We start from the raw sequence: 24250 nt of genomic DNA on the forward strand, positions 1-24250 counted from the left end.
GTAAAAGAGATTGGACTTTTTTTCATTCACGAAGTGTTGCTAGCAAGGCCAACATTTATTGTACATTCCTGATTGGCCCTGAGATGTTTGTGAGCTGCCATCTTGAGTTGCTGCAGTTTCTGTGGTGATTATGCTGTATTGCAGCTGAATGGCTTGCTGGGCAATTTCAAAAGAGATTTGAGAATTAAGAGAGATATGTGGATCTGGAGCCACATGTAAGCCAAACAGGGTAAGAATGACAGATTTCCTTCCCTCAATGACACTTATGAACCAAATGGGTTTTTATGACACTCCAGTAATTACATGGTCACCAAATGTTATGTTTTGTGCAAATAGGCTTTTGCAGATGCACAGAGTTTGAAATAAACAAATGATGATATTTCTGCACGTGAGAATAATGTTTCAGTCCGGTTCAATTAATTAGATTGCCTTTCCTAGTAGTTTTTATGTTCGTTCATGGAATGTAGGTATCATTGACAAGATCAACATTTGTTGCCCTCCGTAATTGTCCTTGAACTGAGTGGATTGCTAGGCCATTTCAGAGAGCAATTAAGAGTCAACCACATTTGCTGTAGGTCTGGAATTGTATGTAGGCCAGACCAGGGAAGTATGGCAGACTTCTTTCCCTAAAGGACATTAGTGAACTAGATGCGTTTTCAATGACAATGAGTGATAGTTCTATGATTACATTATTGAGACTTTTCAATTTCAGTTTTCTTAAAAAAAAGTATTTAAATTCCACCAGCTACCGTGGTGCACTTTGAACCTCTGTCCCCAAAGGACAGCGGATTGCCACTCCAGTGACGTTCCCACTATGCCACCATTCCTTACCCAATATAAAATACGTGTTAGGAAATTAGGCTTATTTAGCCCACAGTTAATAACACATCGGTATGTGTTTTAATTGAAGTTATTCAGTTTCTTTCTATGAACAAAGCAACCCCCTGCTGCAGATACATCCACAAGAAGAATTTCTAGAGAACTCTGCTGGTTTTTATACACTAAACCATCAGCTTTACATTTTACAAGTGGAAAGTGGCAACCAAAGTAGTGCCTTTTCAGTGACCCTTAATACTCCTTGCCTCTTTGTAATTCTAAACTGTTAAGAAATTTTACATGCTTCCACCATTTTGACGTGCAGGTAAGTTTTGAGAATTTCACACATACTGCATGATGTAGAATTTGAAATATCATCTGCACTGCACAACATTTCTTCACAATATGTTTTGATTAAAAAGAGGGAAGTTCAACTAAGGAAAACCTTTACTATACTGGGACATTTTCAAAGTAAGAAAGTACATTTCTGATGGTATATGATGGAAATACCCTCAGAAATTCAGAGGACTAGAATTCCCACTATGCAAAGTTTGCACAGCAGTCTTGTTTAGAAAGTCAGAGACATGTAACTGTTTTGACATGTATAGATGTCTTTTTAAATATGCCCATAATATTTTGCATAATAAAACTAGTATTGTTAATTAACCATGGATGATTGATTTGTTTTTAAGAAAAATCGTGATCAAGGTAGGGATGTTAAAGCTGGGAATGCAAAATCTCCCATTTAAAGCAATCAGTTTCAGGATCAAACAGTGCTCTGCTGTAACAATATGCCTATGTCTCATGAACACCTATTGTCCCAGTATGGCATCTTCCATTTCCCACAGTCAACATGCTGTAATACCGGAATACCAAATAGTGCCAAATTGAGCGCAGTTTTGTGCTGGCATGTTTACTGGTCAGGGATAAGTTTTGCCCTATTAGTCCACTACTTCACCCATTTCCTCCGCAGATATTACATTAGATAATACTTTCACTCCCAGGAATATCATCACCAGCATAGTTGTTTATCATTTGGGTTAAATGTAGCTTTTCCTTTTTAAAAAAATCAAACGAACAATCATTTATTGAACCTAATAGTTTTTAAATTAAGTATGAAATATCTCTACACTATTGTTCCAAAACTTTAGAAATGAAAACATATTGACTTATAGTGAAAAATATATTTTATATTTTGTGATTATTTGCAGATTATCCGAAGATACAGTGACTTTGATGTCCTGAATGCTAGTTTACAGGTATCTCATCAATTGCTTTTGTCTTTATTTTTAATGTACTGCAAAAGCAAACCAGTTTAGTGGAATTTGAAAAAATGATGACCTATTAAGAAAATATATTTGCAAACAAATCTTAATACTAGTGAGAATTTGGAAAGAAAATACTTGTAAAATTTAGAATGTGACATTCAAAAGGTGTTATTACAGTTTATTGGATGGAAATCCAAATTGTTATAAAGCTTACATTAATTTCTTATCTTGAAGCTGCAGAATGAATATTTTTGCAAAAGCTAACATTTGAAGTCTTATTTTGTCTTAAGGATTTAATTGCTTATGAATATTTTGAACACTAATTTCTGTGCAACATTAGAGAGTGCCATTACTGCTGTGTCAGAACAGCCTTTTGATGTTCAAGCCTTATTTGAAATGTTTAGTTTTGAAATAAATAAATTACTAGCTGGCTATAATGGATTTAGAAACTATTTTTAACAGCTCACAGTTTTTCTGATGTTTCGTATACATACTCCAGTTTTCTAACGTTACTCTGTTTTCAGGATTGGTTCATTTCATTGACCAAATATATGCAATTTACTTTGAAAGTCATAAGGAGGGTAAACCTTAATATAAAACCCTTACTAAAATATAAAGTTGAGAATGTTAATCAATTACAGCAACGACAGTGGTTAGAAATGACAAGGTTGTAATTAAAATGTAAATGACATGACAAGGTGACAACTTGAGGGTTCCAAGTATAAAATCCTTCTAATTAAAATTCTAAGATCTGAATTGTAATTTCTAGCATTTCGGTCCTCAATTGTGCTTGACCTAACAAAGTACAGATGACTAGTATTTGTGAATTAAGCAGAACTTATTAAAATGTGAATATACTTGACAAGAAGCGATGAGGCAGCCTGTAAGTATCTTGCCTTTAAGGTGCAAGGATTGCTTGAATGCTGGCAGTGCAGCAAAAATCTGTTTTCTTTTGTCTCAGAGGTAATGATGATCTCTGTCTCAGAATAAATATGCCATTGAAGCCATGGTACAAACTGTGCCAACACGAAAAGTAATTCTCCAACTTTTATCCTCACAGCTTCTTATTCTGGGATCCTATTTTTGGAAATAGTCATCTCTTTTATTGGTGCAAGTTATTCTATCATCCTATCTTTGCAAACCCTGCTTTATGGCTCATAAACTGAGGCACAACAGTCATAAATAAAGTCACATTCTCTTGTCAACATATTTTAACCCAAGCTCCACAGATACTGAAGCCACTCAGTTAAAAACACTTCCTTTCATAATATCAAAAAATAAGGATTTCCTTCTGGTACAGATCAATTAAAGTAATACATGGTTTGTTTAAACATAAGGCATGGGATTTTCTGGCTGCACTTGCCCCAAAACCAGAAAATCCCACCTTGAGGAATTTCCCCACCAGCTACAATTCCTGTGGGAAAATTTGTGCCCCCTCCCCCCCAACCCCAGGTGTCATTGAAGGTCAACCAATGAACTCAAATGTTGTTAACTATGCGTCCAAAGCAGAAAAAGATTTGAATCCAGACTTAGTGGCACCATTGAGGCCTTAAATTCATTAAGTATAGTTTCTCACAAGCATCTGCCCCTTGTTTCCCAATCAACTTGATTGTTGGTTGTCTAACAGAAATTCAAACTGACCTGTTTTATAAGTGGCTAATCTAAAAGTTCATAAACATTAGTGCACCCTATGGAAAACTCCATGAGATATAATACTATTGTGAAAATCTTATTTATGTGAGCTTTTAAAGACCATTGTGTTATAAGCTGTTGAAAAACATACAGCAAAGTGAAATTAGATTTAAATTTGTTTTACAAATCATAAACATAGAATAAAGTGAACATTTCAAGTAATCAATATGCTTACAGTTACACTAAATTTGAGTTTATTACAGATCTCAGGTCTGATCCTACCTCTACCTCCCAAAAAACTCATTGGAAATATGGATCGTGAATTCATAGCAGAAAGACAACGAGGACTTCAGAATTATCTGAATTTCATCACAACACATCATATGCTATCCAACTGTGAATTGGTTAAAAAATTTCTTGATCCCATCAACTACTCATCTAACTACACTGGTCAGTATCACAGAAACAGACTTTTGTGCTTTGCAGATGTTTGGTTTAATGATGAACTCGGTTATTGCAAATTGCATCTTCTACAAAATAATATGTACTCTGTTGTAGCAAAGCTCTTAAAGTGCCATTTAAAACATAATAGCAACTAATTAACCCATGCACAGCAACATTACCTTTATAAATGTTCATCTTTTTTAAAATTCAACTAAAAATAGTTAAAGCTTCAACTTTTTTAGTTTTTTCCTTATTTCAATTTAAGGTTTTCTCCTCTTGGGCTTCTATAGTTAAGATGATGATTTATCCTGGCTTTGGTTTTTGCAAATGGCAACAGTCACCAATACCTCGTACAAGTGACAATGTTTTGTGTTTGAACTTGAGAGCTTTTATGTCTGAACCTTGGGCAATGCTGTCATATCATCTGCTCACATCTGCCACCAATAGGTTTCTCAATAGCAATCAGAAGTTCAAGAACTTTGGCTAGTAACTAGATTGGGAACCTGAGTCCAATTGTAGCCCCATCACTGTTATCCTAGCTGAGATTGGCAAGTTCAATACGCATTAACGATCACATTTGAAATTATTAAAACATATTCTGTCTAGAGCAGTACTGAGATTCCATAAATTATTTTCATCAATCCAATCAAAATTATCCTTTCATTGTTGGGCAACCACTGTTTACAGTTGAATGGCATAAACTGAATAGAGGAAAGTATTTCAGGTTCTTGCAGCTGAAAGAATGATTCAAGCAAGAGGTTTACAAAAATGTGCCAAGTCTCCACAAATAGTGACTATTACATCAAAGTTGTTCATTACTGCATATCCCATATTCCTGTCAGGTATGGCAGAGTAATTACTGGAAGATTTTTTTAAAGTTATTTTTTGTTGCTAATTTATCTGTTTGAAGAATAAAGAATCGATATCAATGTTCAGAATTGAGCATGTACGTGCAAAAGCTTACGGTCCATATTTCTCTCTCTTTAACTTACTAAACAGAAATCGCCTTACAGCAGGTATCTATGTTCTTCCGTTCTGAACCCAACTGGGAGGTGGTAGAACCACTAAAGGAAATTGGTGAGTAAATCTATAGTGTAGTCTGTGCATTTTTTTTGTGAATAGTTCTGATTATTGAGGGATAAGGTTTGGAATATAGATGCTTCTAGTATGTCCAGATAGATTTACAGATTTGGTGTCAGCATCTGTTCTTTCCTGACAATATTCATTTCCCCAGCTGCAGTGACGTATTTTTTTCACTTGTAGTCTCTCTGACTAGTAATGAGTTGTAAGTTTTTTGATTATAGTTGTGGGTTGAAACTTCCCCAATTTGTTTCACGTAGGACCTTAACAGCCGCAAAAAGGAAACTTTTATCTCATCATTCAGGCAGATGAGCCCTGATGATGGTAATCATCACCATTTATTATTTTTTAGTCTTGTTTTTTGTGCTTATTATACTCCATGCATCAATTTAATGTTAATTGTGAATTGTACGTCAGTATGTCAGTTTTTAGATAAAATCTATAACTTTTGTTCTCAAGTGATTTTCTGCTTTGGTTATTTATTAATACTAAAACTTTCTGCCCAATTTGAATATTCTTTCCAAATTGGATTCCCTCAAAATCAATGCATTGTAGGGTAAAGCAAGCCAATATGAAAATAATAGTGTTTTGTGAAATGTACATTGTGAGGTGAATGGATGCTCTTTGGTATAAAATAGAATAGTAATGACCTGAAAAGATTTGCAATTCTTATTTACAAACACACCATGTACAGATACTTGGACTTCTACAAGCCTTAGAATTGACTAGCCCACATGCATTACCATTTCTGGCTGCACTCTGCTTCTAAGGTCACCTATGCACCACTCTCAAATTTAATATTATTTAACCAAGTTTTCTTTCTTGTAACAACTTTGCCCGTAATATCTGGCCCCATTACCATAGGCTGCAAATCTCTCCACCACCCATTTTCACCCGAAGTTTCAAACTTACTTTCATTCTGCTAGCCAGATGAGATATGCAACTTAACTTTCAGCTTGTGAGCAATGCAAGAGAGCCATCGATATTAATATTAAGAAGGTTTTGCATTAGACAGAGGGGAACCAGTGGATGTGGTGTTTCTCAATTTTCAAAAGGCGTTTGATAAGGTGCCGCACAAAAGGTTGCCTCAGAAGGTTAGGGGGCATGGAGTTGGGGGTGAGGTGTTAGCATGGATAGAGGATTGGCTGTCTAATAGGAGGCAGAGAGTTGGTATCAATGGGTGCTATTCTGATTGGCAGTTGGTAACTAGTGGAGTGCTGCAGGGATCGGTGCTGGGGCCTCAGCTATTTACCATTTATATAGATGATCTGGTGGAGGGGGCTGAGTGTAGGGTGATGAAATTTGCTGATGACATGAAGATGAGTGGAAAAGCAAATTGTACGGAGGGTGTGGAAAGTCTGCAGAGGGATCTAGATAAGCTGAGCGAGTGGGCGAGGACCTGGCAGATGGAGTACAATGTTAGCAAGTGTGAGGTTATCCACTTTGGTAGGAATAATAGTAGGAGGGATTACTATTTAAAGGGCGAAAAGCTGCAGCATGCTATGGTGCAGAGGGACCTGGGGGTCCTTGTGCATGAGTCGCAAAAACCCAGTCTGCAGGTGCAGCAGGTGATCAAGAAGGTGAATGGGATGCTGGGGGGATAGCGAGGGGGATAGAATATAAAAGCAGGGAGGTCTTGCTGCAACTGTACACGGCATTGTTGAGGCCGCAGCTGGAGTACTGTGTGCAGTTTTGGTCGCCGCACTTGCGAAAGGGTATTTTGGCTTGGAGGGAGTGCAGAGGAGGTTCACTAGGCTGATACCGGAGATGAGGGGGTTGAACTATGAAGAGAGACTAAATAGACTGGGTCTGTACCCGTTGGAGTTTGGAAGGATGAAGGGGGATCTTATAGAGACGTATAAGATAATGAAAGGGATGGATAGGGTAGAGGTAGAGAGATTCTTCCCGCTCAGAAAGGACAACAGGACTAGAGGGCACAGCCTCAAGATAGGTGGGAGGGTGCAGTTTAGAACAGAGTTGAGGAGGAACTTCTTCACTCAAAGGGTGGTGACTCTCTGGAATTCTCTGCCCGTTGAAGTGGTGGAGGCTACCTCGCTAAATATATTTAAGACATGGGTAGATAGGTTTTTGGTAGACAAGGGAATTAAGGGTTATGGGGAGAAAGTGGGAAAGTGGAACTGAGCCACCTCAGATCAGCCATGATCTTATTGAATGGCGGGGCAGGCTCGAAGGGCTAGATGGCCTACTCCTGCTCCTACTTCTTATGTTCTTGAACTCCTGCCAAAGCTGAATAATGAGGGGTATAATTTAAGAATTTACGTAAGATTAATAGGAGATTCTCTTTTTATTACAATTTCATAATTAATTTTCATTTCAGTTGCTCTAAATATCTTAAGAGAATTTCAAACATAAGAACATAAGAAATAGGAGCAGGAGTAGTCCATCTAGCCCTTCGAGCCTGCCCCGCCATTCAATAAGATCATGGCTGATCTGTCGTGGCTCAGTTCCACATTCCCGCCCTCTCCCCATAACCCTTAATCCCCTTGCTTATCAAAAACCCATCAACCCGCGACTTAAAAATATTTAGCGAGGCAGCCTCCACCACTTCAACGGGCAGAGAATTCCAGAGATTCACCACCCTTTGAGTGAAGAAGTTCCTCCTCAACTCTGTTCTAAACCGCCCCCCCTTTATCTTGAGGCTGTGCCCCCTAGTCCTACTGTCCTTTCTGAGCGGGAAGAGTCTCTCCACCTCTATCCTATCCATCCCATTCATCATCTTGTATGTCTCAATGAGATCTCCCCTCATTCTTCTAAACTCTAACGAGTACAAGCCTAGTTTATTCAGCCTCTCCTCATAGCTCAACCCCCTCAACTCCGGTATCAGCCTAGTAAACCTCCTCTGCACTCCCTCCAAGGCCAAAATATCCTTGCGTAAGTGCGGCGACCAAAACTGCACACAGTACTCCAGCTGCGGCCTCACCAATGCCCTATACAGCTGCAGCAAGACCTCCCTACTTCTATATTCAATCCCCCTCGCTATGAAGGCCAGCATCCCATTAGCCTTCCTGACCACCTGCTGCACCTGCAGGCTGGGTTTTTGCGACTCATGCACAAGGACCCCTAGGTGCCTCTGCACCGTCGCCTGCTGCAGTTTTTCGCCACGTAAGTAATAGTCCTTCCTACCATTCTTCCTACCAAAGTGGACCACCTCGCACTTGCCAACATTAAATTCTATTTGCCAGTTCCTGGCCCATTCGCCCAGCCTATCTAGATCCTTCTGCAGATTCTCCACACCCTCCGCGCAATTTGCTGTTCCACCAATCTTGGTGTCATCAGCAAATTTCGACACCATACACTCGGCTCCCTCCTCCAGATCATCTATATAAATGGTAAATAGCTGAGGCCCCAGCACCAACCTCTGGGGCACTCCACTAGTCACCAACCGCCAATCCGAATAGCACCCATTAACCCCCACTCGCTGCCTCCTATTTGACAACCAATCCTCTATCCATGCTAACACCCTACCCCCAACTCCATGCCCCCTTACCTTCTGCAATAACCTCTTGTGAGGTACCTTGTCAAACGCCTTCTGAAAATCAAGAAAGACCACATCCACCGGATCTCCTCTATCCACCGCCCTAGACACATCCTCATAGAACTCCAAAAAATTTGTCAGACATGACTTCCCCTTAACGAAACCGTGCTGCGTCTGCTCTATCAAGCAATTCCCCTCAAGATGCCTTGCTATTTCCTCCTTGATTACGGATTCTAACATTTTACCTGCAACAGAGGTTAAACTAACTGGCCTATAATTCCCTGCCCTTTGCCTGCCACCCTTCTTAAACAACGGCGTAACATTAGCAAAATTGCAAATCTTCCCTGGTTCAGCAGATGGCAATCCTTTCTATGCCAAACGTACAAATGACTTTTAGTATGAACCTTTTGACTGGTATTGACCAATTCTTGGCTGAATACATATGCATTTATGCTCGGCTTTGAAAATAGTTTTTGCAGGTATTCTCTCCATCGTCTGATATCAAAGAGCATATGTTGATCTCCAGAAATCAATTTTAGTAAAGTACCCTCAGTTTGAACCTGAATTTTTTTTAGGCTTACCGTGTCTTTCTTTTTTTGTCTGCAATGAGATTGAATGGAATTAATTTTAATGGAATGTAATTCTGGAAAATATTGTATTTCTGAAGAAAGGTTTGGAATTTGATACTTTTGCATTATGGCTGACTTTAAAATATATTGTACTGTAGACAAGATGATAATGCCAATCTTTTCATGAACATTAATGAAAGATTTATAGATGATTTATTGCAGGTAACGATCAGAGCAAATAGGCGAAAATCTAAAGCATTCATTGTTTTCTTTCCCAAGGTTGGAGATTAAGAAAACGGCATTTTTTAATAAAAAGTAAGGATCAGCCCAAAGAACGGCAAGTACTAAGTTGGGTAAGTCTGATTTCAAATGACTGAGATGCTGAACTCAAGATAATTTTATTAATTTCACTCCATTGTAGCCTATTTGGTGAAATAGCGTCTTGAACATAGCATGCAAAGGAACTGGAGTTTGAATTGAATGTTCATATAGGGTTCATTAGCAAAGCTCCTCTGTTTAAAATAACTAGAGTGTTGCAAGTTGTGGATTGATATTCCCTGTGTTTTTCACTTTTCAAAGCGTTTCATTGCATAATTAGCCAACAATTCAAAATGTGTCTTCATGCTATACTAGGTCTGGTATTGTGCAACGAGATGGGAGTAATTAATTATCTCATAATGAAGGTGCTCCTATTTAGCAGTGACCATAATATATGATTGAATTTTACATTCAGTTTGAGGGAGAGAGGTGTGGGTCTGAGACTATGTTTCCCAACTTAAATTGGACAATTATGACGGTATGAAAGCCAAATTGGCTAAAGTGAATTGGCAAATTAAGTTAAGGGATGGGTCAATAGGAATGCAATGGCAAACTTTTAATGGGATATTTCAGAATGCGTGGAATAGATATATTCCACCAGTAAGATAAAGTCCAAGCGATGAACCCACCAACTGTGGTTAGCTGGAAAGGTTAAAGATAATGGGGACAGTTCTCTCAAAAAAATTCGAAGTGCTGAATTTGTGTAAAAACTGGAGTAACTCCTGGTTTTTTCAGCAGGATTTTCAAAATGAATCTCCCACACTCTAAGCGAGATTCATGTTGAAAATCAGTAGGCAAGACCTATTCCTGCAGGCCACAGGTGTATGTGCCGATCTGTCAGAGCGAAAATTGGCGCATGCGCAACAGCCCCGCACTGCCGGCCTCCCAATTGCTGCCCAGCCTCGCAACTTTGCGTCATTGCCCTGACGATTCCCACTCCCCAATTGCTGACCTCTCCAGACCAGCACCGATGAGGCCCCTCCATCCAGCAGTCCTGATCACTCCCTGCCCTCCCTCTTCCAGTGATCCCTATGCAGAGTGGCAGTGGGATAACCCTCCTCCCCCCATAGGTACCATCCCCAATAGGCTCCCCTTGACACTGCCGAATGCTACGTGGACAGTACCAAGGTGCCCCTTGGGCAGTGCCAGGGGATCAAGCTGGCAGTGCTAGACTGGCAATACACAGGGTGTACCCCCTTACCCTGACCTCCTGGGGGGGGGGTCTCCGTAGCACCTCTTCCCTCCAGCGCGGGCTGGCCACCTGTTCCCTGTTAGTGGAGAGTTGGCATAAACCCCACTGGAGTGAATCACTCCTGGCTTTGGGGGTGGAGAGAATACTAGCAGGTGCAGAGTTGCAAAGTTAAAGAAACAGCATATAATTGTGCAAAGACAGGTAAATTGGACAGAATATAAGGAACAGCAAAGGAGGACTAAAGCATTAGTAAGGAGGGAAAAATTAAAGCATAAAAGAAAGCTAGCCAGAAATATAAAAAAAGAGTTTCTATAAATATTTTCGAAAGAGAGCAGTTAACAAAGTGAGCATTGGTCCTATATAACGTGAGTCTAGAGGTTAGATAATGGAAAACAAGGAGATAACATATGAATTGAACGGGGATTTTGTAGCAGTCTACACTATAGAGACTACAAGGGACATCCCAGAAGCAGCTGCAAATTAGGAAAAGGAAGAGGGGAAAGAACTCAGGAAGATTACAGTCATCAGAAAAGTGGTACTGAGTAAATTGTTGGAACTGCGGGCTGTTAAGAGGCCGAGTGCTGGTGAACATCATCCTAGGGTCTTTAAAAAAATCTCTAGTGCGATAGTTGATACATTGGTTTTAATTTTCCAGAACTCCCTAGATTCAGGGAGGATCCTGTTAAGATTGGAAATTAGCTTAACGTCTTGCAGGGAAAATGTTAGAAGTAATCATTAAAGAAGTTGTAGCAGGATATTTGGATAAGCTCATCAGGCCGAATCCATGTAGTTTTCTGAAAGGGAAATAGTAGTTAGTCAGCTCTTTGGAGTTCTGGAGGAAGTAACTGATAGATGTACTTCCAGATTTCCAGAAGGCATTGGGTAAAATGCCACATCAAAGGTTATTGCGGAAGATAAAAACTTATGTTATAGGGGTAACATTGACATGGATGGAAGATGGCTAACAGGAAACAAAGAATAGGCAAAGTTTTACACATTGGCAAAATGTAACGAGTGGTGTGCACAGGGATCAGTGCTGGGACCTCGATTGTTTACAATTTATATTACTGATTTGGTTTAAGGAACGGTTGCCGAACTTGTTGATGACATAAGAACATAAGAAATAGGAGCAGGAGTAGGCCATCCAGCCCTTCGAGCCTGCCCCACCATTCAATAAGATCATGGCTGATCTGTCGTGGCTCAGTTCCACATTCCCGCCCTCTCCCCATAACCCTTAACCCCCTCGCTTATCAAAAACCCATCAACCCGCGTCTTAAAAATATTTAGCGAGGCAGCCTCCACCACTTCAACAGGCAGAGAATTCCGGAGATTCACCACCCTTTGAGTGAAGAAGTTCCTCCTCAACTCCGTTCTAAACCGCCCCCCCTTTATCTTGAGGCTGTGCCCCCTAGTCCTACTGTCCTTTCTGAGCGGGAAGAGTCTCTCCACCTCTATCCTATCCATCCCATTCATCATCTTGTATGTCTCAATGAGATCTCCCCTCATTCTTCTAAACTCTAACGAGTACAAGCCTAGTTTATTCAACCTCTCCTCATAGCTCAACCCCCTCAACTCCGGTATCAGCCTAGTAAACCTCCTCTGCACTCCCTCCAAGGCCAAAATATCCTTGCGTAAGTGCGGCGACCAAAACTGCACACAGTACTCCAGCTGCGGCCTCACCAATGCCCTATACAGCTGCAGCAAGACCTCCCTACTTTTATATTCAATCCCCCTCGCTATGAAGGCCAGCATCCCATTCGCCTTCCTGACCACCTGCTGCACCTGCAGGCTGGGTTTTTGCGACTCATGCACAAGGACCCCTAGGTGCCTCTGCACCGTCGCCTGCTGCAGTTTTTCGCCCCGTAAGTAATAGTCCTTCCTACCATTATTCCTACCAAAGTGGACTACCTCGCACTTGCCAACATTAAATTCCATTTGCCAGTTCCTGGCCCATTCACCCAGCCTATCTAGATCCTTCTGCAGACCCTCCACACCCTCCGCGCAATTTGCCGTTCCACCAATCTTGGTGTCATCAGCAAATTTCGACACCATACACTCGGTTCCCTCCTCCAGATCATCTATATAAATGGTAAATAGCTGAGGCCCCAGCACCGACCCCTGGGGCACTCCACTAGTCACCAAATGTGAAAAGGACATAGGAGGTTACAAAAATATGTAGCTAGGCTAAATGAATGGTCAAAGACCCAACAAATGGGGTATAATGTGGGAAGATGTGAAATTGTCCATTTTGGCAGGAAGAATTAAAGAAAAAGCATATTGTCTAAATGGTGAGAGGTTGCAGAGCTCTGAAATGCGGAGAGATTTGGGTGTCCTAGTACACAAATCACAAAAGGCTAGTATGCAGGTACAGTAAGTAATTAGGAAAGCTAATAGCATGTTATGATTTATTGTGAGGGGAATTGAATACAAAAGTATAGAAGTTGTGCTTCAGTTGCACACTGGCATCTTTCCCCATCCCACCCCGCCAGGAGTGTTCATTCCAGCAGGATTTACAGTCACTCCCCACTTGTGGGAGCTAGCGGTCCGACTCTGCTGGAGTGAGAGGGAGGGAGAGGCAATCTCAGAGCCCCGCAGAGAGTCGGATGCCGGAGGGAGTGACCCTGGGCATTGGTACCTTGGCAGTGCCAACCTGGGCCCTGGCACTGCTCAAGGGGCACAAATGCCTGGGGCATCATAGCAATGTCCACCAGGCATGTTTAGGCAGCATCTTGACACAGTCCTAATGGAGTAGGGCCTGATGGGGGGACATGGCCTTTGTGGGGATGATAGGTGCGAGTTGGAGGGGTCTCACTGCCATTCTGTAATTGGGCTGAGTAACAGAGGGAGGGAGGCCAGCGATTGGGGCTGGCCATCAGCATGTGCTTTCAGTTTGTTGGGGAGGGGGAAGTTTAGACTGCCGGGAGGGGTGGTGGTGGGAGCCTGATCAAAATGATGGTGGGGTGGGGGGGTTGTGGTCGAGACTGGCTTGGGGGAGGCCAGCGATTGGGTTGTGGTGGGGGGTGGAGGGCCGACAATGTGGTGATCGCGGGGCTGGCCAACATTCAGGAGGCCAGTAGACAGGAGCCACCGCGCATATGCCAATCTCGGCGCTGACATATTGGCGCATGCGCAGTGGCCCCCTCAGCGCTATGCTGCCGGCCTCTCCTGCAGGAATAGGCCCCGCCCTCAGCTTTTCAACGAGATTTACATTGAGGAATTTTGCTGTGCAGAGCGCGTGGGAGATTCTTTTTTAAAACTCCTACTGAAAAAAAAACAATGATTTACTCCAGTTTTTACATGAATTCAATATTTGGGAGAATCATACTCATTAAATCCCCAGGGATCTTGACCGGGTGGTTGTGGATAGAATGTTTCCTCTTGTGAGAGAATTTAGACTGTAGAACATTGTTTAAAAATAAAGGGTTGCTCTTTTGAAACTCAGATCAGGTGGAACGTATTCACACAGGGAGCTGAGAGTCTTTGGAACTCTTCTGGAAAAGGTTATGGAAGCAGAGTCTTTGAATATTTTTAAGTCAGAGCCAGATAGATTCTTAGTTAGCAAGGGGATGATAGGTTATTGAGAGCAAAATGGATTGCAGTTTTGAGCTTACTATCAGATCAGTCATGATCTTATTGAATGGCGGAGCAGGCTTGAAGGCTGAATGGTCTACTCCTGCTCCTTGCTCATTTATTTGTATTCAAGTCCACCTGATTAAAACACAAGACAAAAAGGGCTTAGCGTGAAAATTGCACTGCTGAGCTTAACTTTCTGTGTCTCATCAAGAATTGATGTGTAATGGTAAAGATTTATGATTAAAAATTGCTCAGACGTGACACTGTTTTATTGACAATTCTGCATGGGCTTTTAAAATTCTTAAACAACAATTGGAATTAATTTTCCACAGTTTAAATACAGCATGACATGTTGGCATAGTCAGTTTCTAATGAAAATATGTACATGAGAATTTATAATGGAAATGTTAACAGTTGAAGTGCACTCAGACATATGGTTTTCCATGCTAATACATATGAACATATTGACGTACTTATTCGTCTTTTCAATAAAATGATTTTTATGTGAAAATTCTGACTTTAATATAGTTTATTCAAGTTTGAATTTATTGATTATGATTGGAGAAATAATGGAAACATTTGAGAACCAGTTGGACACTCTGGCTAATCACGAGGGCCCCTTTGGGTCTTTCTGGATATGTGAGCTAGGGTGGATTCAATGGTCTTCACCTTTATTTGTTTTGTGATCTGTTTTACAGGCTGACCTTGGCCCTGATATGTTTCTGTCTGATAAAGATCTTCAATCAGCAATGAAGCTTTTATCTTCTTGGTCTGTAAGTATCCGTTCAGAATGAATTCAATGTAAAACAGAGTCTGCAAAGTTATTGTGATATTCTGGACGTTTGCAGTTAATTTATAAAAGTATAACTATGTTGTACTTAACCAGTAAACATTACAATCCAACTGTCATACCTGCGTGTCCTCAGTTAAGAGGTAATTTGTTTACTGCCTTCAGTGGTTAAATTTCAGCAGTGCGAAATGGAGGGCTCTTTTCTGAATTTTAAGTGGGATACTTCCTTGTTACCAAACCAGGTAGATGGGCAAAAAAAGAAAAACCATGAGAAGCTTGAGGACAAATTGTCACTAGAGGATTTGGCTAATTCAAACAAAATCCACCTGTTGCTTCAGAGAAATTGACGGAGAAGTGAAAGAAAGATGGCAAGAAACCAAAATTTTCCAGCTAAGGAAGATTTATTCAGCGGAAGAGAATCCCCTGTCGTTTGTAAGATAAACAATCGGGATATGGCCCGAGTGGGATTGTTGTCAGTGCAGGCTCGATGAGGTGAATGGCCTCTTTCTGCATTGTAGCAATTCTATGAAAAGTTTTCCTTTGTTTTATTAATTTTTTTTGTTGAATAATTTGATCAATTAACACACTACCTACAAGTTGCAATGTTTTAAATTATGCAGTTCCTTTCGGCAAGTGAGATATAGATAAAGATACACATTTACAAAATTAATGCTGTTCCCAGTGGCCCTTCAATGTCAAATTGGTAATTTAGATGAAAAGTTGCTTGTCTGAAGATGAGAGATGCATTCTTAAAGCTATTACATTTTATATTTTTACATTTTAAAAGCTGTTGTCGTCTATTTCTCCTGATCTTGGCTACCCATATTATCACCAAATTAAAATATTGCAATCCTGAGCCATGTTTCCTCATATCTTAAGGTATTGCTGTTTCATCTATGCTAAAGAACCTGGATGTGAATGGTCACCATCTTTATTCTCACATCACGGACTGGATTTTACGGCCTCGTTCGTTCCAAAACTGTAAAATCCCGCCCGAGGCCAAACGGTCGTTACATGTTCCACCCTCTCCCCCTCCAATTCTTGTGACGAGCGGGTTGGTAAGATTCCGGCCCATACCTTTTTAGCCTCCCTGTTTATCTTGTATATGCGTGGCACTGGATTTGATTAGCGTCTCATTTCAGATTGTCATTTTTGAAATTCTTTGCATAAACTATTTGTGAGACCAAAATGTTTAACTTCCTTAAAACCAAAAAGTGAAGTTCTAATTTAAATATTTCTAAATTCTCCTATGTCATTTTCTCCTGGTCAGGGATGAATCTAGTTGACTATCTGTAGAATATTCAATCTCGAGGAATTCAGAGTGAAGGCATCCATGAGTTTGTGCTTCCCAGGGTTGCTAGATAAGTGATGAAAAGTGGTGGATTCCACTAATTCTAATGCTTCTATGAAAGAACAGTTTTGTGCCTCTTGCCGTAATAATTCTCTCCCGCCCCGATTCTTTTTCTGGCACTTTAGTTGCTAAGGTAGATTGTAAGATAAGGGAAGATCAGATTGGAAACGTTCATTCTGTATGGTTAATCACTGCTTTGATCCTTGAACCACTGAGGGCAGCAGTCAATTATGGCTATTTTTAGTGCTACAAAGCTGTTGATAAACTTTAAGTGTGAGTTGAATTCTTGTGTGAGGAAAAACTGTTTTATTTTAATCCCTAGCACCCGTATATCTATCCTATCACCTTTGCCACAGCTAGTGAATCTTCAGGACTTGTGATCCGAATGTATAATGAAAAAGGAACACTAAGAGATTATATCTGCAAGGTATGCCCCATTAAATACAAATATTAAATTAAACTAAGCTATCTTACGGTTTCTAAGATCTTTCCTGGCAGAGCTTTCAAACAAGATTTGATTAGGTATCAAATATTGCAGTGCAGTGGCATAGAAATTGCTTTCAGCTATTTTTATTTCTTCAGAAAACTATGACCATGCTTACATTTGAAGCTGTACTCAGTTATCAAGACAATCAATAGCAGAGCTAATGCATCGACCAGAAATTCTCATATTAATCCACTACATGTAGTTGAAAATGAAGCTATACTAATCCATTAATCTCTGGGAAGCCACCTTCAAGTTGTGAGAATTAGGAGCAGGAGTAGGCCATTTAGCCCCTTAAACTGCTCTGCCATTCAATAACATCATGGCTGATCATTTCGTGGACTCAGCTACACTTACCTGCTTGGTCACCATAACCCTAATTTCTTTTTTGTTCAAAAATCTGTCTATCTTTGCATTAAAACATTCAATGAGGTAGCCTCAACTGCAGGAAGTTTGATAAGGACAGCTTCAGAAACAAGAAATGGCATACTGAAAATAATTTAATGTGTACAACAATCTTGTAGATAATTAGCTAGTCAAAGTTGAGGACCTCACTGAACACCTTTCCATGTTGATTGGGATTGTATTGTGAGCAGTATTTATTATGTATTCATTATTTTCTTTTGAAACTGAGAATTAGTGATTCAGTCAGATTAGTGAAAGCTAAGAGCCATGAATCTTACCATTTTTCAAATGTTACTGACTGGGTTGATTGACAGGTATCTGAAGGTTCTCAGGTAATCTTGTAAGAATTTATTTGGAAATATATTTGTGCAAAAATATTTAACCTGGATTTTAGAGCATTATGAATATAGAATAAAGCTTTTTTTTTGCATTTTCAATCCTGCCAGACCAAGTAGCTGCAATCTAATTCCATTTCTAATTGGTTACAAAGAATATCCAGTATTAAGTGGCTCTTGTGGCAGATCAATCCTTAAGTTGCTTATCTTGCTAAGACTACTGTCAAATACATACCAATAATGTGTCCGTTCTTTGGATCACTTACAGAACATTTCAAAATGTGATAATTAACCACCAAGAAGTAATAATTTTGCTAAAAGTAGTGATTTACTTTGCATAAAGGCTAAACCAAAAGATCCTTTTATGAAGAAATACTGCAGCCCGAAGAAAATTCAAGGGCTTGACCTTCAACAGATTAAAACTTTTGGAAGACAAATACTTGAGGTAAATCGCTTTTGCTCTTGTTATCTCTAAAAAATTGTTGGTTATTAATTCTACTTAGTATTCCTTTTAAAACATTTCTACTTTTGTGCAGATATTTTATCCTGTTTTGGTAAGTGCACTCTATAATGATCAGTTTGATTTTAATTCCAGGCATTGAAGTTTCTTCACGAGAAAAAAATCCCATACGGTCATCTTCACCCTTCAAATGTGATGCTTGATGGAGATGCGTGTAAATTACTGGATTTAGAAAATTCATTGCTAGGATTGCCCAGCTATTATAGACCATACTATACGCAGTCCAGGAAAATCAATGTAAATAACGTTTCCATTCTTTCAAAGCTGTAATCTTATTGTTTTTGTTTCATGTCATTCTTCCCTACTATTGGTTTGTATTGTATTGCATTGCTTTTGGTTACAGTTGAAGTGCTGCGATAATCCACTTAATGATGCTTAGATTATCTAAATAAGGCACTTTTGTAGCCTTAGCTTTATCTCTCTTAGGAAAGGAAGTACCTTAACTAGCAGTCTATAATTAGAAGTGGTACAGTTCAGTCAGGCTGGCTGAATTGAATGTCAGTTAAGGCTGAAATTTTTTTTACCCTTTTGGGCTGTCTACAAATAAATTATAATGTTGTGGATTAGAAATTGGAATAAATTTAAAGTTCAGTGTTGCTCACAATAATAGATTACACCTAAAAATACTGTTATTGTTGTAAAGCCTGGATTCTTTATTTTCAGACGCACAACTGTCTACCCAAGCGCTCAATAACTGCAATTTCAGTTAACTATTTTGAGACTGATTAAGATAGTTTCACAATTATTGCCTCTGTAGGATAGGAGGTGAAATTCAATTTCAGGAACGGTGTAAGGAGGTGTAAGTAAGTCAGTTGCCTGTTACACATCCCATCATTCCATCAATGAATTGGAGACCTGGGTGGGTGTACAATAGGAGCTGATTTGCTGCCATTCATTTTGCATTTTCATCAAGGTGGAATTTTGACCCTGTAATTTGTCATATTGAATAAAAATTGTGAATGACTTAGTTTCACAGCTGATGTTTGAAACGACAAAGTAATCACTTTATCTTTCACGCTGATACTTGAGGAAATATTTCTCAAATTAATCTAAAAAATTCCTGTGTGCAGGTGGTCTGAAGCTGACTTCCCATAAAGCTGTGGGATATATGTTCAGGTTTTAGTTCCCTGCATCAAAAGCTCTTGTTTTCTGGTGAAGATGTCAGTCTAGAGGAGCAGTGATGGATGTGGTTTTGGGCAGGGTAGAGAGGTGAACTTGCTACCCTAGTAATAAGGAAAAAGGGGGAAAAGAAGGGGTCGGTCAACTGTATGATGTATCTTTGTTTTGTCCTTAAAAATCTTTCAAAGTAAAAAGTGTTAAATTTTCATATTGCAATGTTGGATGATCATGGTGCTATAATTTTGTTCTTCATGTGTGTACTTTATAGACCACAGAAGCTATTGATGTATATTCCTTTGGCCATTTACTATATGAAATTACGTATGGGAGGCCGCCAGATTCTGTGCCATTGGACAGCTTTCCACCTGCTCCCTCACCCGATATAGGTTAGAATTTTAAAATATCTTTATTGACTGTTGTTACTAGCATACTTTACAACCCAGGTTTACATGGTTTAGTTGATGTGCCTGTGCATATTTTTCCCTTACAATCTTAAATTTTGATTCTTTCCGAGTTCAATTAAATCCAGAGCTTTTGTGATATTTTGACCGTATCAATATTCCCAGACCTATGCACGTGAAGAAGGAGGACAGGGCTCAAGGTTCTGCATCCATTTGTCTTGCTTCCATTATTTTCATATGAGGGGTCTTTTGACCACCATAACAGAATGCTGACCATTTTTGCTTTAATTAATAAAATAATTTGAAGTATTGTTTTATGTTGATAACAGTAGGATCAAGTAATTTAGTTAAATTCTTAATTTGCAAAATTTACAAACTGATGAGGTTGTAACATGAGTAGTTCAAGATTTGTGCTGTTTATATTTTATAAGATTATTGCCACCAGGCAACCCTCAGTCTGGCCATCTATCCAGTTGTAAACTATTCAGTTGTTAAGTTCCACGCCTTTAACCATTAGTGTAGCATGGTATCTGCAGGGTGCATTTTGGTAACTTGTCAATCCTTCTTTGGCAACTTTTCCAATCCTGTGACCTCCATCGCCGAGGAAGACTAGGGCAGCAGATGTTTGGGAAATTTCCTCCAAGTATAGACCTTTGTGACTTGAGCATCTTTGCTATTCCTTTGTAGTTGTAACAATAAAATCAAATTTTATTGTTACAGAACTGAGTACATTTTGTATTTACATTGGATACCAAATTCTTGACCACAGTGTTTGAGTGGATATGGCAATTGGGACAACTTCTTATTCTAAATGTTACTCACTTGTTATTGTCTGAGTATAAAATTAAATGAGGTATAGTTTTGGAACAGTTCACATTTGTTTTCTGCTGCTATATCTTGATTTAGTTCAGAAGGGTGTTATAAGTTTGGGTCAGCTGCAGATGCCAAGTTGTGCTTGGTTGTGTCATTCTAGTTAATGGATCTTCTAATGCATGCCAGCATAGACATTTATTATCCAATAGCTGCTTATACCCCTTGAGCTGGATATTCAAGTCTTTCTAGTAAGTCTCTCCAATCTTTTTGGAGGCAAGATGAGCAAACATCATTTGAAGAATAAGCATTAGCACAGATGTAATGGGCTAATTGGCTTTTTTCTGTACTACTTAGATACAAGTTACTGAACTATCTGTTTTGCTGATTATTTCCATTATCAATGTCTATCGATTTGTGTGAAATACAGTTTTTCAGATATAGGTTTTTTTTAATATGGGTTTTGTTGATTGCTTTGATTAAATAAAAAGTGTGCAAGAAGCAGGATGATTCTTAGGAATGGAATCTGAATTTTTTTTTACAGTTTCTGTGTTGCAGTCTATCCTTTCTGCAGATGCCTGGAAAACAAGCATGCCAACAATTGCCCAGCTGCTGGAAACACCGTAAGTGGAAAACCATTTGATTTAGTCTTCTTGCTTCAGGAAATTTGCATAGTAAGGCAGTAATTATTTTTATCTTGCATGCTAAAATAAGAGTTATTTGGACAAGGATTTGTTTTGTTGGCTAATGTTATAAGATTTATGCAAATTTACTTAAGAATTATCGGTATATTTGTGAAAGAAGTGAGTATAAACCACATGTAGATCAGTTCGATAATCTGAGCACAAATTGCTAAGAGATGTAAATGCTGTGCTGCTTTTGAAACAAATGTGCACTCTCAAACTAACACTGAAATGCACAATCTAACAAAATGCATTAATATGATATGGTCACCACTGTCTTTGACAAACTGACCAATATGTCCATTGACCTCAATTCATAGCCTCCTTGTTGTCGAGTTGAAAGCCAGCATTGCTGTCCAACTAAATTCAGAGGACTGTAGTGAAGTGATAGCATATGATCAAAGTGAGGAGCTCACAATATGAGAAATTGTGGACATGGACCTACCTAGTACTGCTGTGAGTTTGAGTATTCTGAAAGTTGGCCCTGGGCCAAACGTTACTTGCGATTAATTGCAAGTGTTTTTACATTCATCCATGGGATGTGGATTTTGCTGGCCAGAGATTGCCCATCTCTAATTGCCTTTGAAAAGGTGGTGGTGAGCTGCCTTCTTGAATTTCTGCAATCCATGAAATGAAGGAACACCCACAGTGTTGTTGGGAAGGTAGTTCCAGGATTTTGATCCAAGGACTGCAAAGGAACAGCGATATAGTCCCATGTCAAAATAGTGCCTGGCTTGGAGTTTCCCTCGCAGCTGGTAGTGTTCCCATGCATAAGCTACCCTTGTCCTCCTAGGTGGTAAGAGGTCACTGATTTGGAAGGTGTGATGAAGGAGCTTTGGTGAGTTACTGCAGTGCATCTTGTAGATAGTATACACTGCTACTACTGTACTTTGGTGGGTGTGGAGGTGTGAAATGTTTGTGGATGGGATGCCAATCAAGCAGTCTGCTTTGTCCTTAATGGTATTGAGCTTCTTGTGTACGGCTGGAGCTGCACTCATCCAGCCAAGTGAGGGGTATTCTATTACACTCCAGACTTGTGCCTTGTTGATGGTGAGCAGACTTTGGAGAGTCAGAATATGAGTTAGTCTCTGCAGAATTCTCAGCCTCTGATCTGCTCATACAGTTACAGTATTTATATGGCTAGTCCAGTTCATTTTCTGGTCAATGATAACCCCCAGACATTGTTAGTGGGGAAATTCAGCAATGTTAATGCCACTGAATGTGAAGAGGTGATGGTTAGATTCCCTCTTGTTGGAGATGGTCATTGTTTAGTGCAAATGTTCCTTGTCACTTGTCAGCTCAAGCCTGGATGTTGTCCAGGTCTTGCTGCATTTGGACTTGGACTGCTTCAGTAACTGAGGAGTTGTGCATGTGCTGAAACTTTGTGCAGTTATCTGTAAATGTCCCCACTTCTGACTGTATGATGGAGGGAATTTCATTGATGAGCAGTTGAAGATGGTTGGGTCTAGGATACTACCATGAGGAACTGCTGCAGAAATTTCTTGGGACTATCTCATTTAACACTGTGATAGTGCCACACAACATGATAGAGGATATGCTCAATGTGAAGATGGGATTTGGTCTCCGCAAGGTCTGAGAGGTGCTGTTTCCTTCCAGTGTTTCCTCTCTTTCTTAGGAGTACACAGGGAATATCTTTGTGTGTGGCCCCTATAATTTTTTTTGTAGTAGCAAGTAACTTGTTGTTGTGCTGTTATATAGTTTAGTGGGGGAATTGTTGCTACCAATAATGTAATGGCGCATGCACTTTACAAAACTCAGGAAGCTTCTGAGCAGCATTGTATTGTCCAGAAGACCTGTTGTATTGAACTTTAAGATGCAATTCATTTTAATTAACATTTTATATTATTTGACGTAAGTTTAAAGAAAAGCAATAAAACAATGTAATTAGAAAAGAAACAAATTTGGAATTATCTCTTGTATTTAATTGTAAAGCTGCACTAATTATGTGGCTTCTTTGTATTTTACTCTGTTTCTTTTGATTTTAATATGGGGTTAGTGGAGTTGATTTCAAACAAAAATTAGTATGTGAGTTACTATTTGTGTGTTACCAAGATACTTAACTGTGCAATAATTCTGGCTTCTGTGTGATGCTGAGCATGTATCTGAACTTGTGATCTTCCTATTTTAGCAGTGCTTGATAGTCAGTGCACTTCAGTGCCGTGTGCAGCCTGAGCTTTATCAACATTTCAAGTGCCTTGCTGAGCTTTGACATAGTTGAAAACACGTACAAAAGCAGCGAGTGATTGGAGCCAGTATTTTCAGAATGGATACTGAGCATAAACAGCAGTGGCAGAGCAGCTGACTCGGCATTGGTACAGAGAGGAAGAGAGAGGACAAAACAAAACCATATATAGCTGAGAGGGTACCATCCCTATCCCAGAATTGAATAGTTTTCTGAGAACGGGGAAACATTTTTCATGATGAAGTGAGTTTCCAAAAATTGTGGAATATGAACGGACATATTCTGGACAAATGTGAGGTAATGCATTTTGGAAGGTCTACTACAGATAGGAAATGTACAGTAAATGGCAGAACTCTTAGGAGTATTGATGTACAGGAGCACAGGTCACAAAGTGTCAGTGCAGGTGGAAAAGATAGTCAAGAAGGCATATGGCATGCTTGCCTTCGTCGGTCGGGGTATTGAGTTTAAAAACTGACGAGTCGTGTTGACGTTTTATAGAACCTTTGTGAGGCTGCACTTGGAATATAGTGTTCAATTCTGGTCGCCACACTACCAGAAGGATGTGAAGGCTTTGATGAGGGTACAAAAAAGATTTTACCAGGATGTCGCCTGGTACGGAGGGCATTAGTTATGACAAGAGGTTGGAGAAACTTGGTTTGTTCTCATGGAGCTGTTGAGGGGAGACCTGATAGAAGTCCACAAGATTGAGATAGTCAGAAGCTTCTTCCCAGGGTGGAAGAGTCAGTTACAAGGGGGCATAG

The 24250-nt window shown here is 39.7% G+C and overlaps 1 protein-coding gene across 4 annotated transcripts in view; it reads left to right on the forward strand.

Annotated features, from left to right (window-relative positions):
• Positions 1-24250, forward strand: part of pxk (PX domain containing serine/threonine kinase) — a 70546-nt gene that overhangs the window by 9824 nt on the left and 36472 nt on the right. For 3 of the 4 annotated variants that reach the window (XR_013885836.1, XM_080182923.1, XM_080182921.1), the window contains exons 3-12: positions 2028-2075; positions 3980-4166; positions 5160-5237; positions 9585-9658; positions 15087-15161; positions 16852-16956; positions 18097-18198; positions 18349-18510; positions 19661-19778; positions 21148-21226. Coding sequence is in view for 3 of the 4 variants with exons in the window: in XM_080182923.1 (XP_080039049.1) it covers positions 2028-2075; positions 3980-4166; positions 5160-5237; positions 9585-9658; positions 15087-15161; positions 16852-16956; positions 18097-18198; positions 18349-18510; positions 19661-19778; positions 21148-21226 (1028 nt within the window). In the remaining variant the exon portion in view is untranslated. Of the gene's footprint in view, positions 1-2027; positions 2076-3969; positions 4167-5159; positions 5238-9584; positions 9659-15086; positions 15162-16851; positions 16957-18096; positions 18199-18348; positions 18511-19660; positions 19779-21147; positions 21227-24250 lie in introns of all 4 variants that reach the window. The other variant, XM_080182924.1, reaches the window with a different exon arrangement.

The sequence above is a fragment of the Carcharhinus amblyrhynchos genome, chromosome 3 (genome assembly GCF_965287045.1).
Source record: "Carcharhinus amblyrhynchos chromosome 3, sCarAmb.v2.hapA, whole genome shotgun sequence".
NCBI lineage: Eukaryota > Metazoa > Chordata > Chondrichthyes > Carcharhiniformes > Carcharhinidae > Carcharhinus > Carcharhinus amblyrhynchos.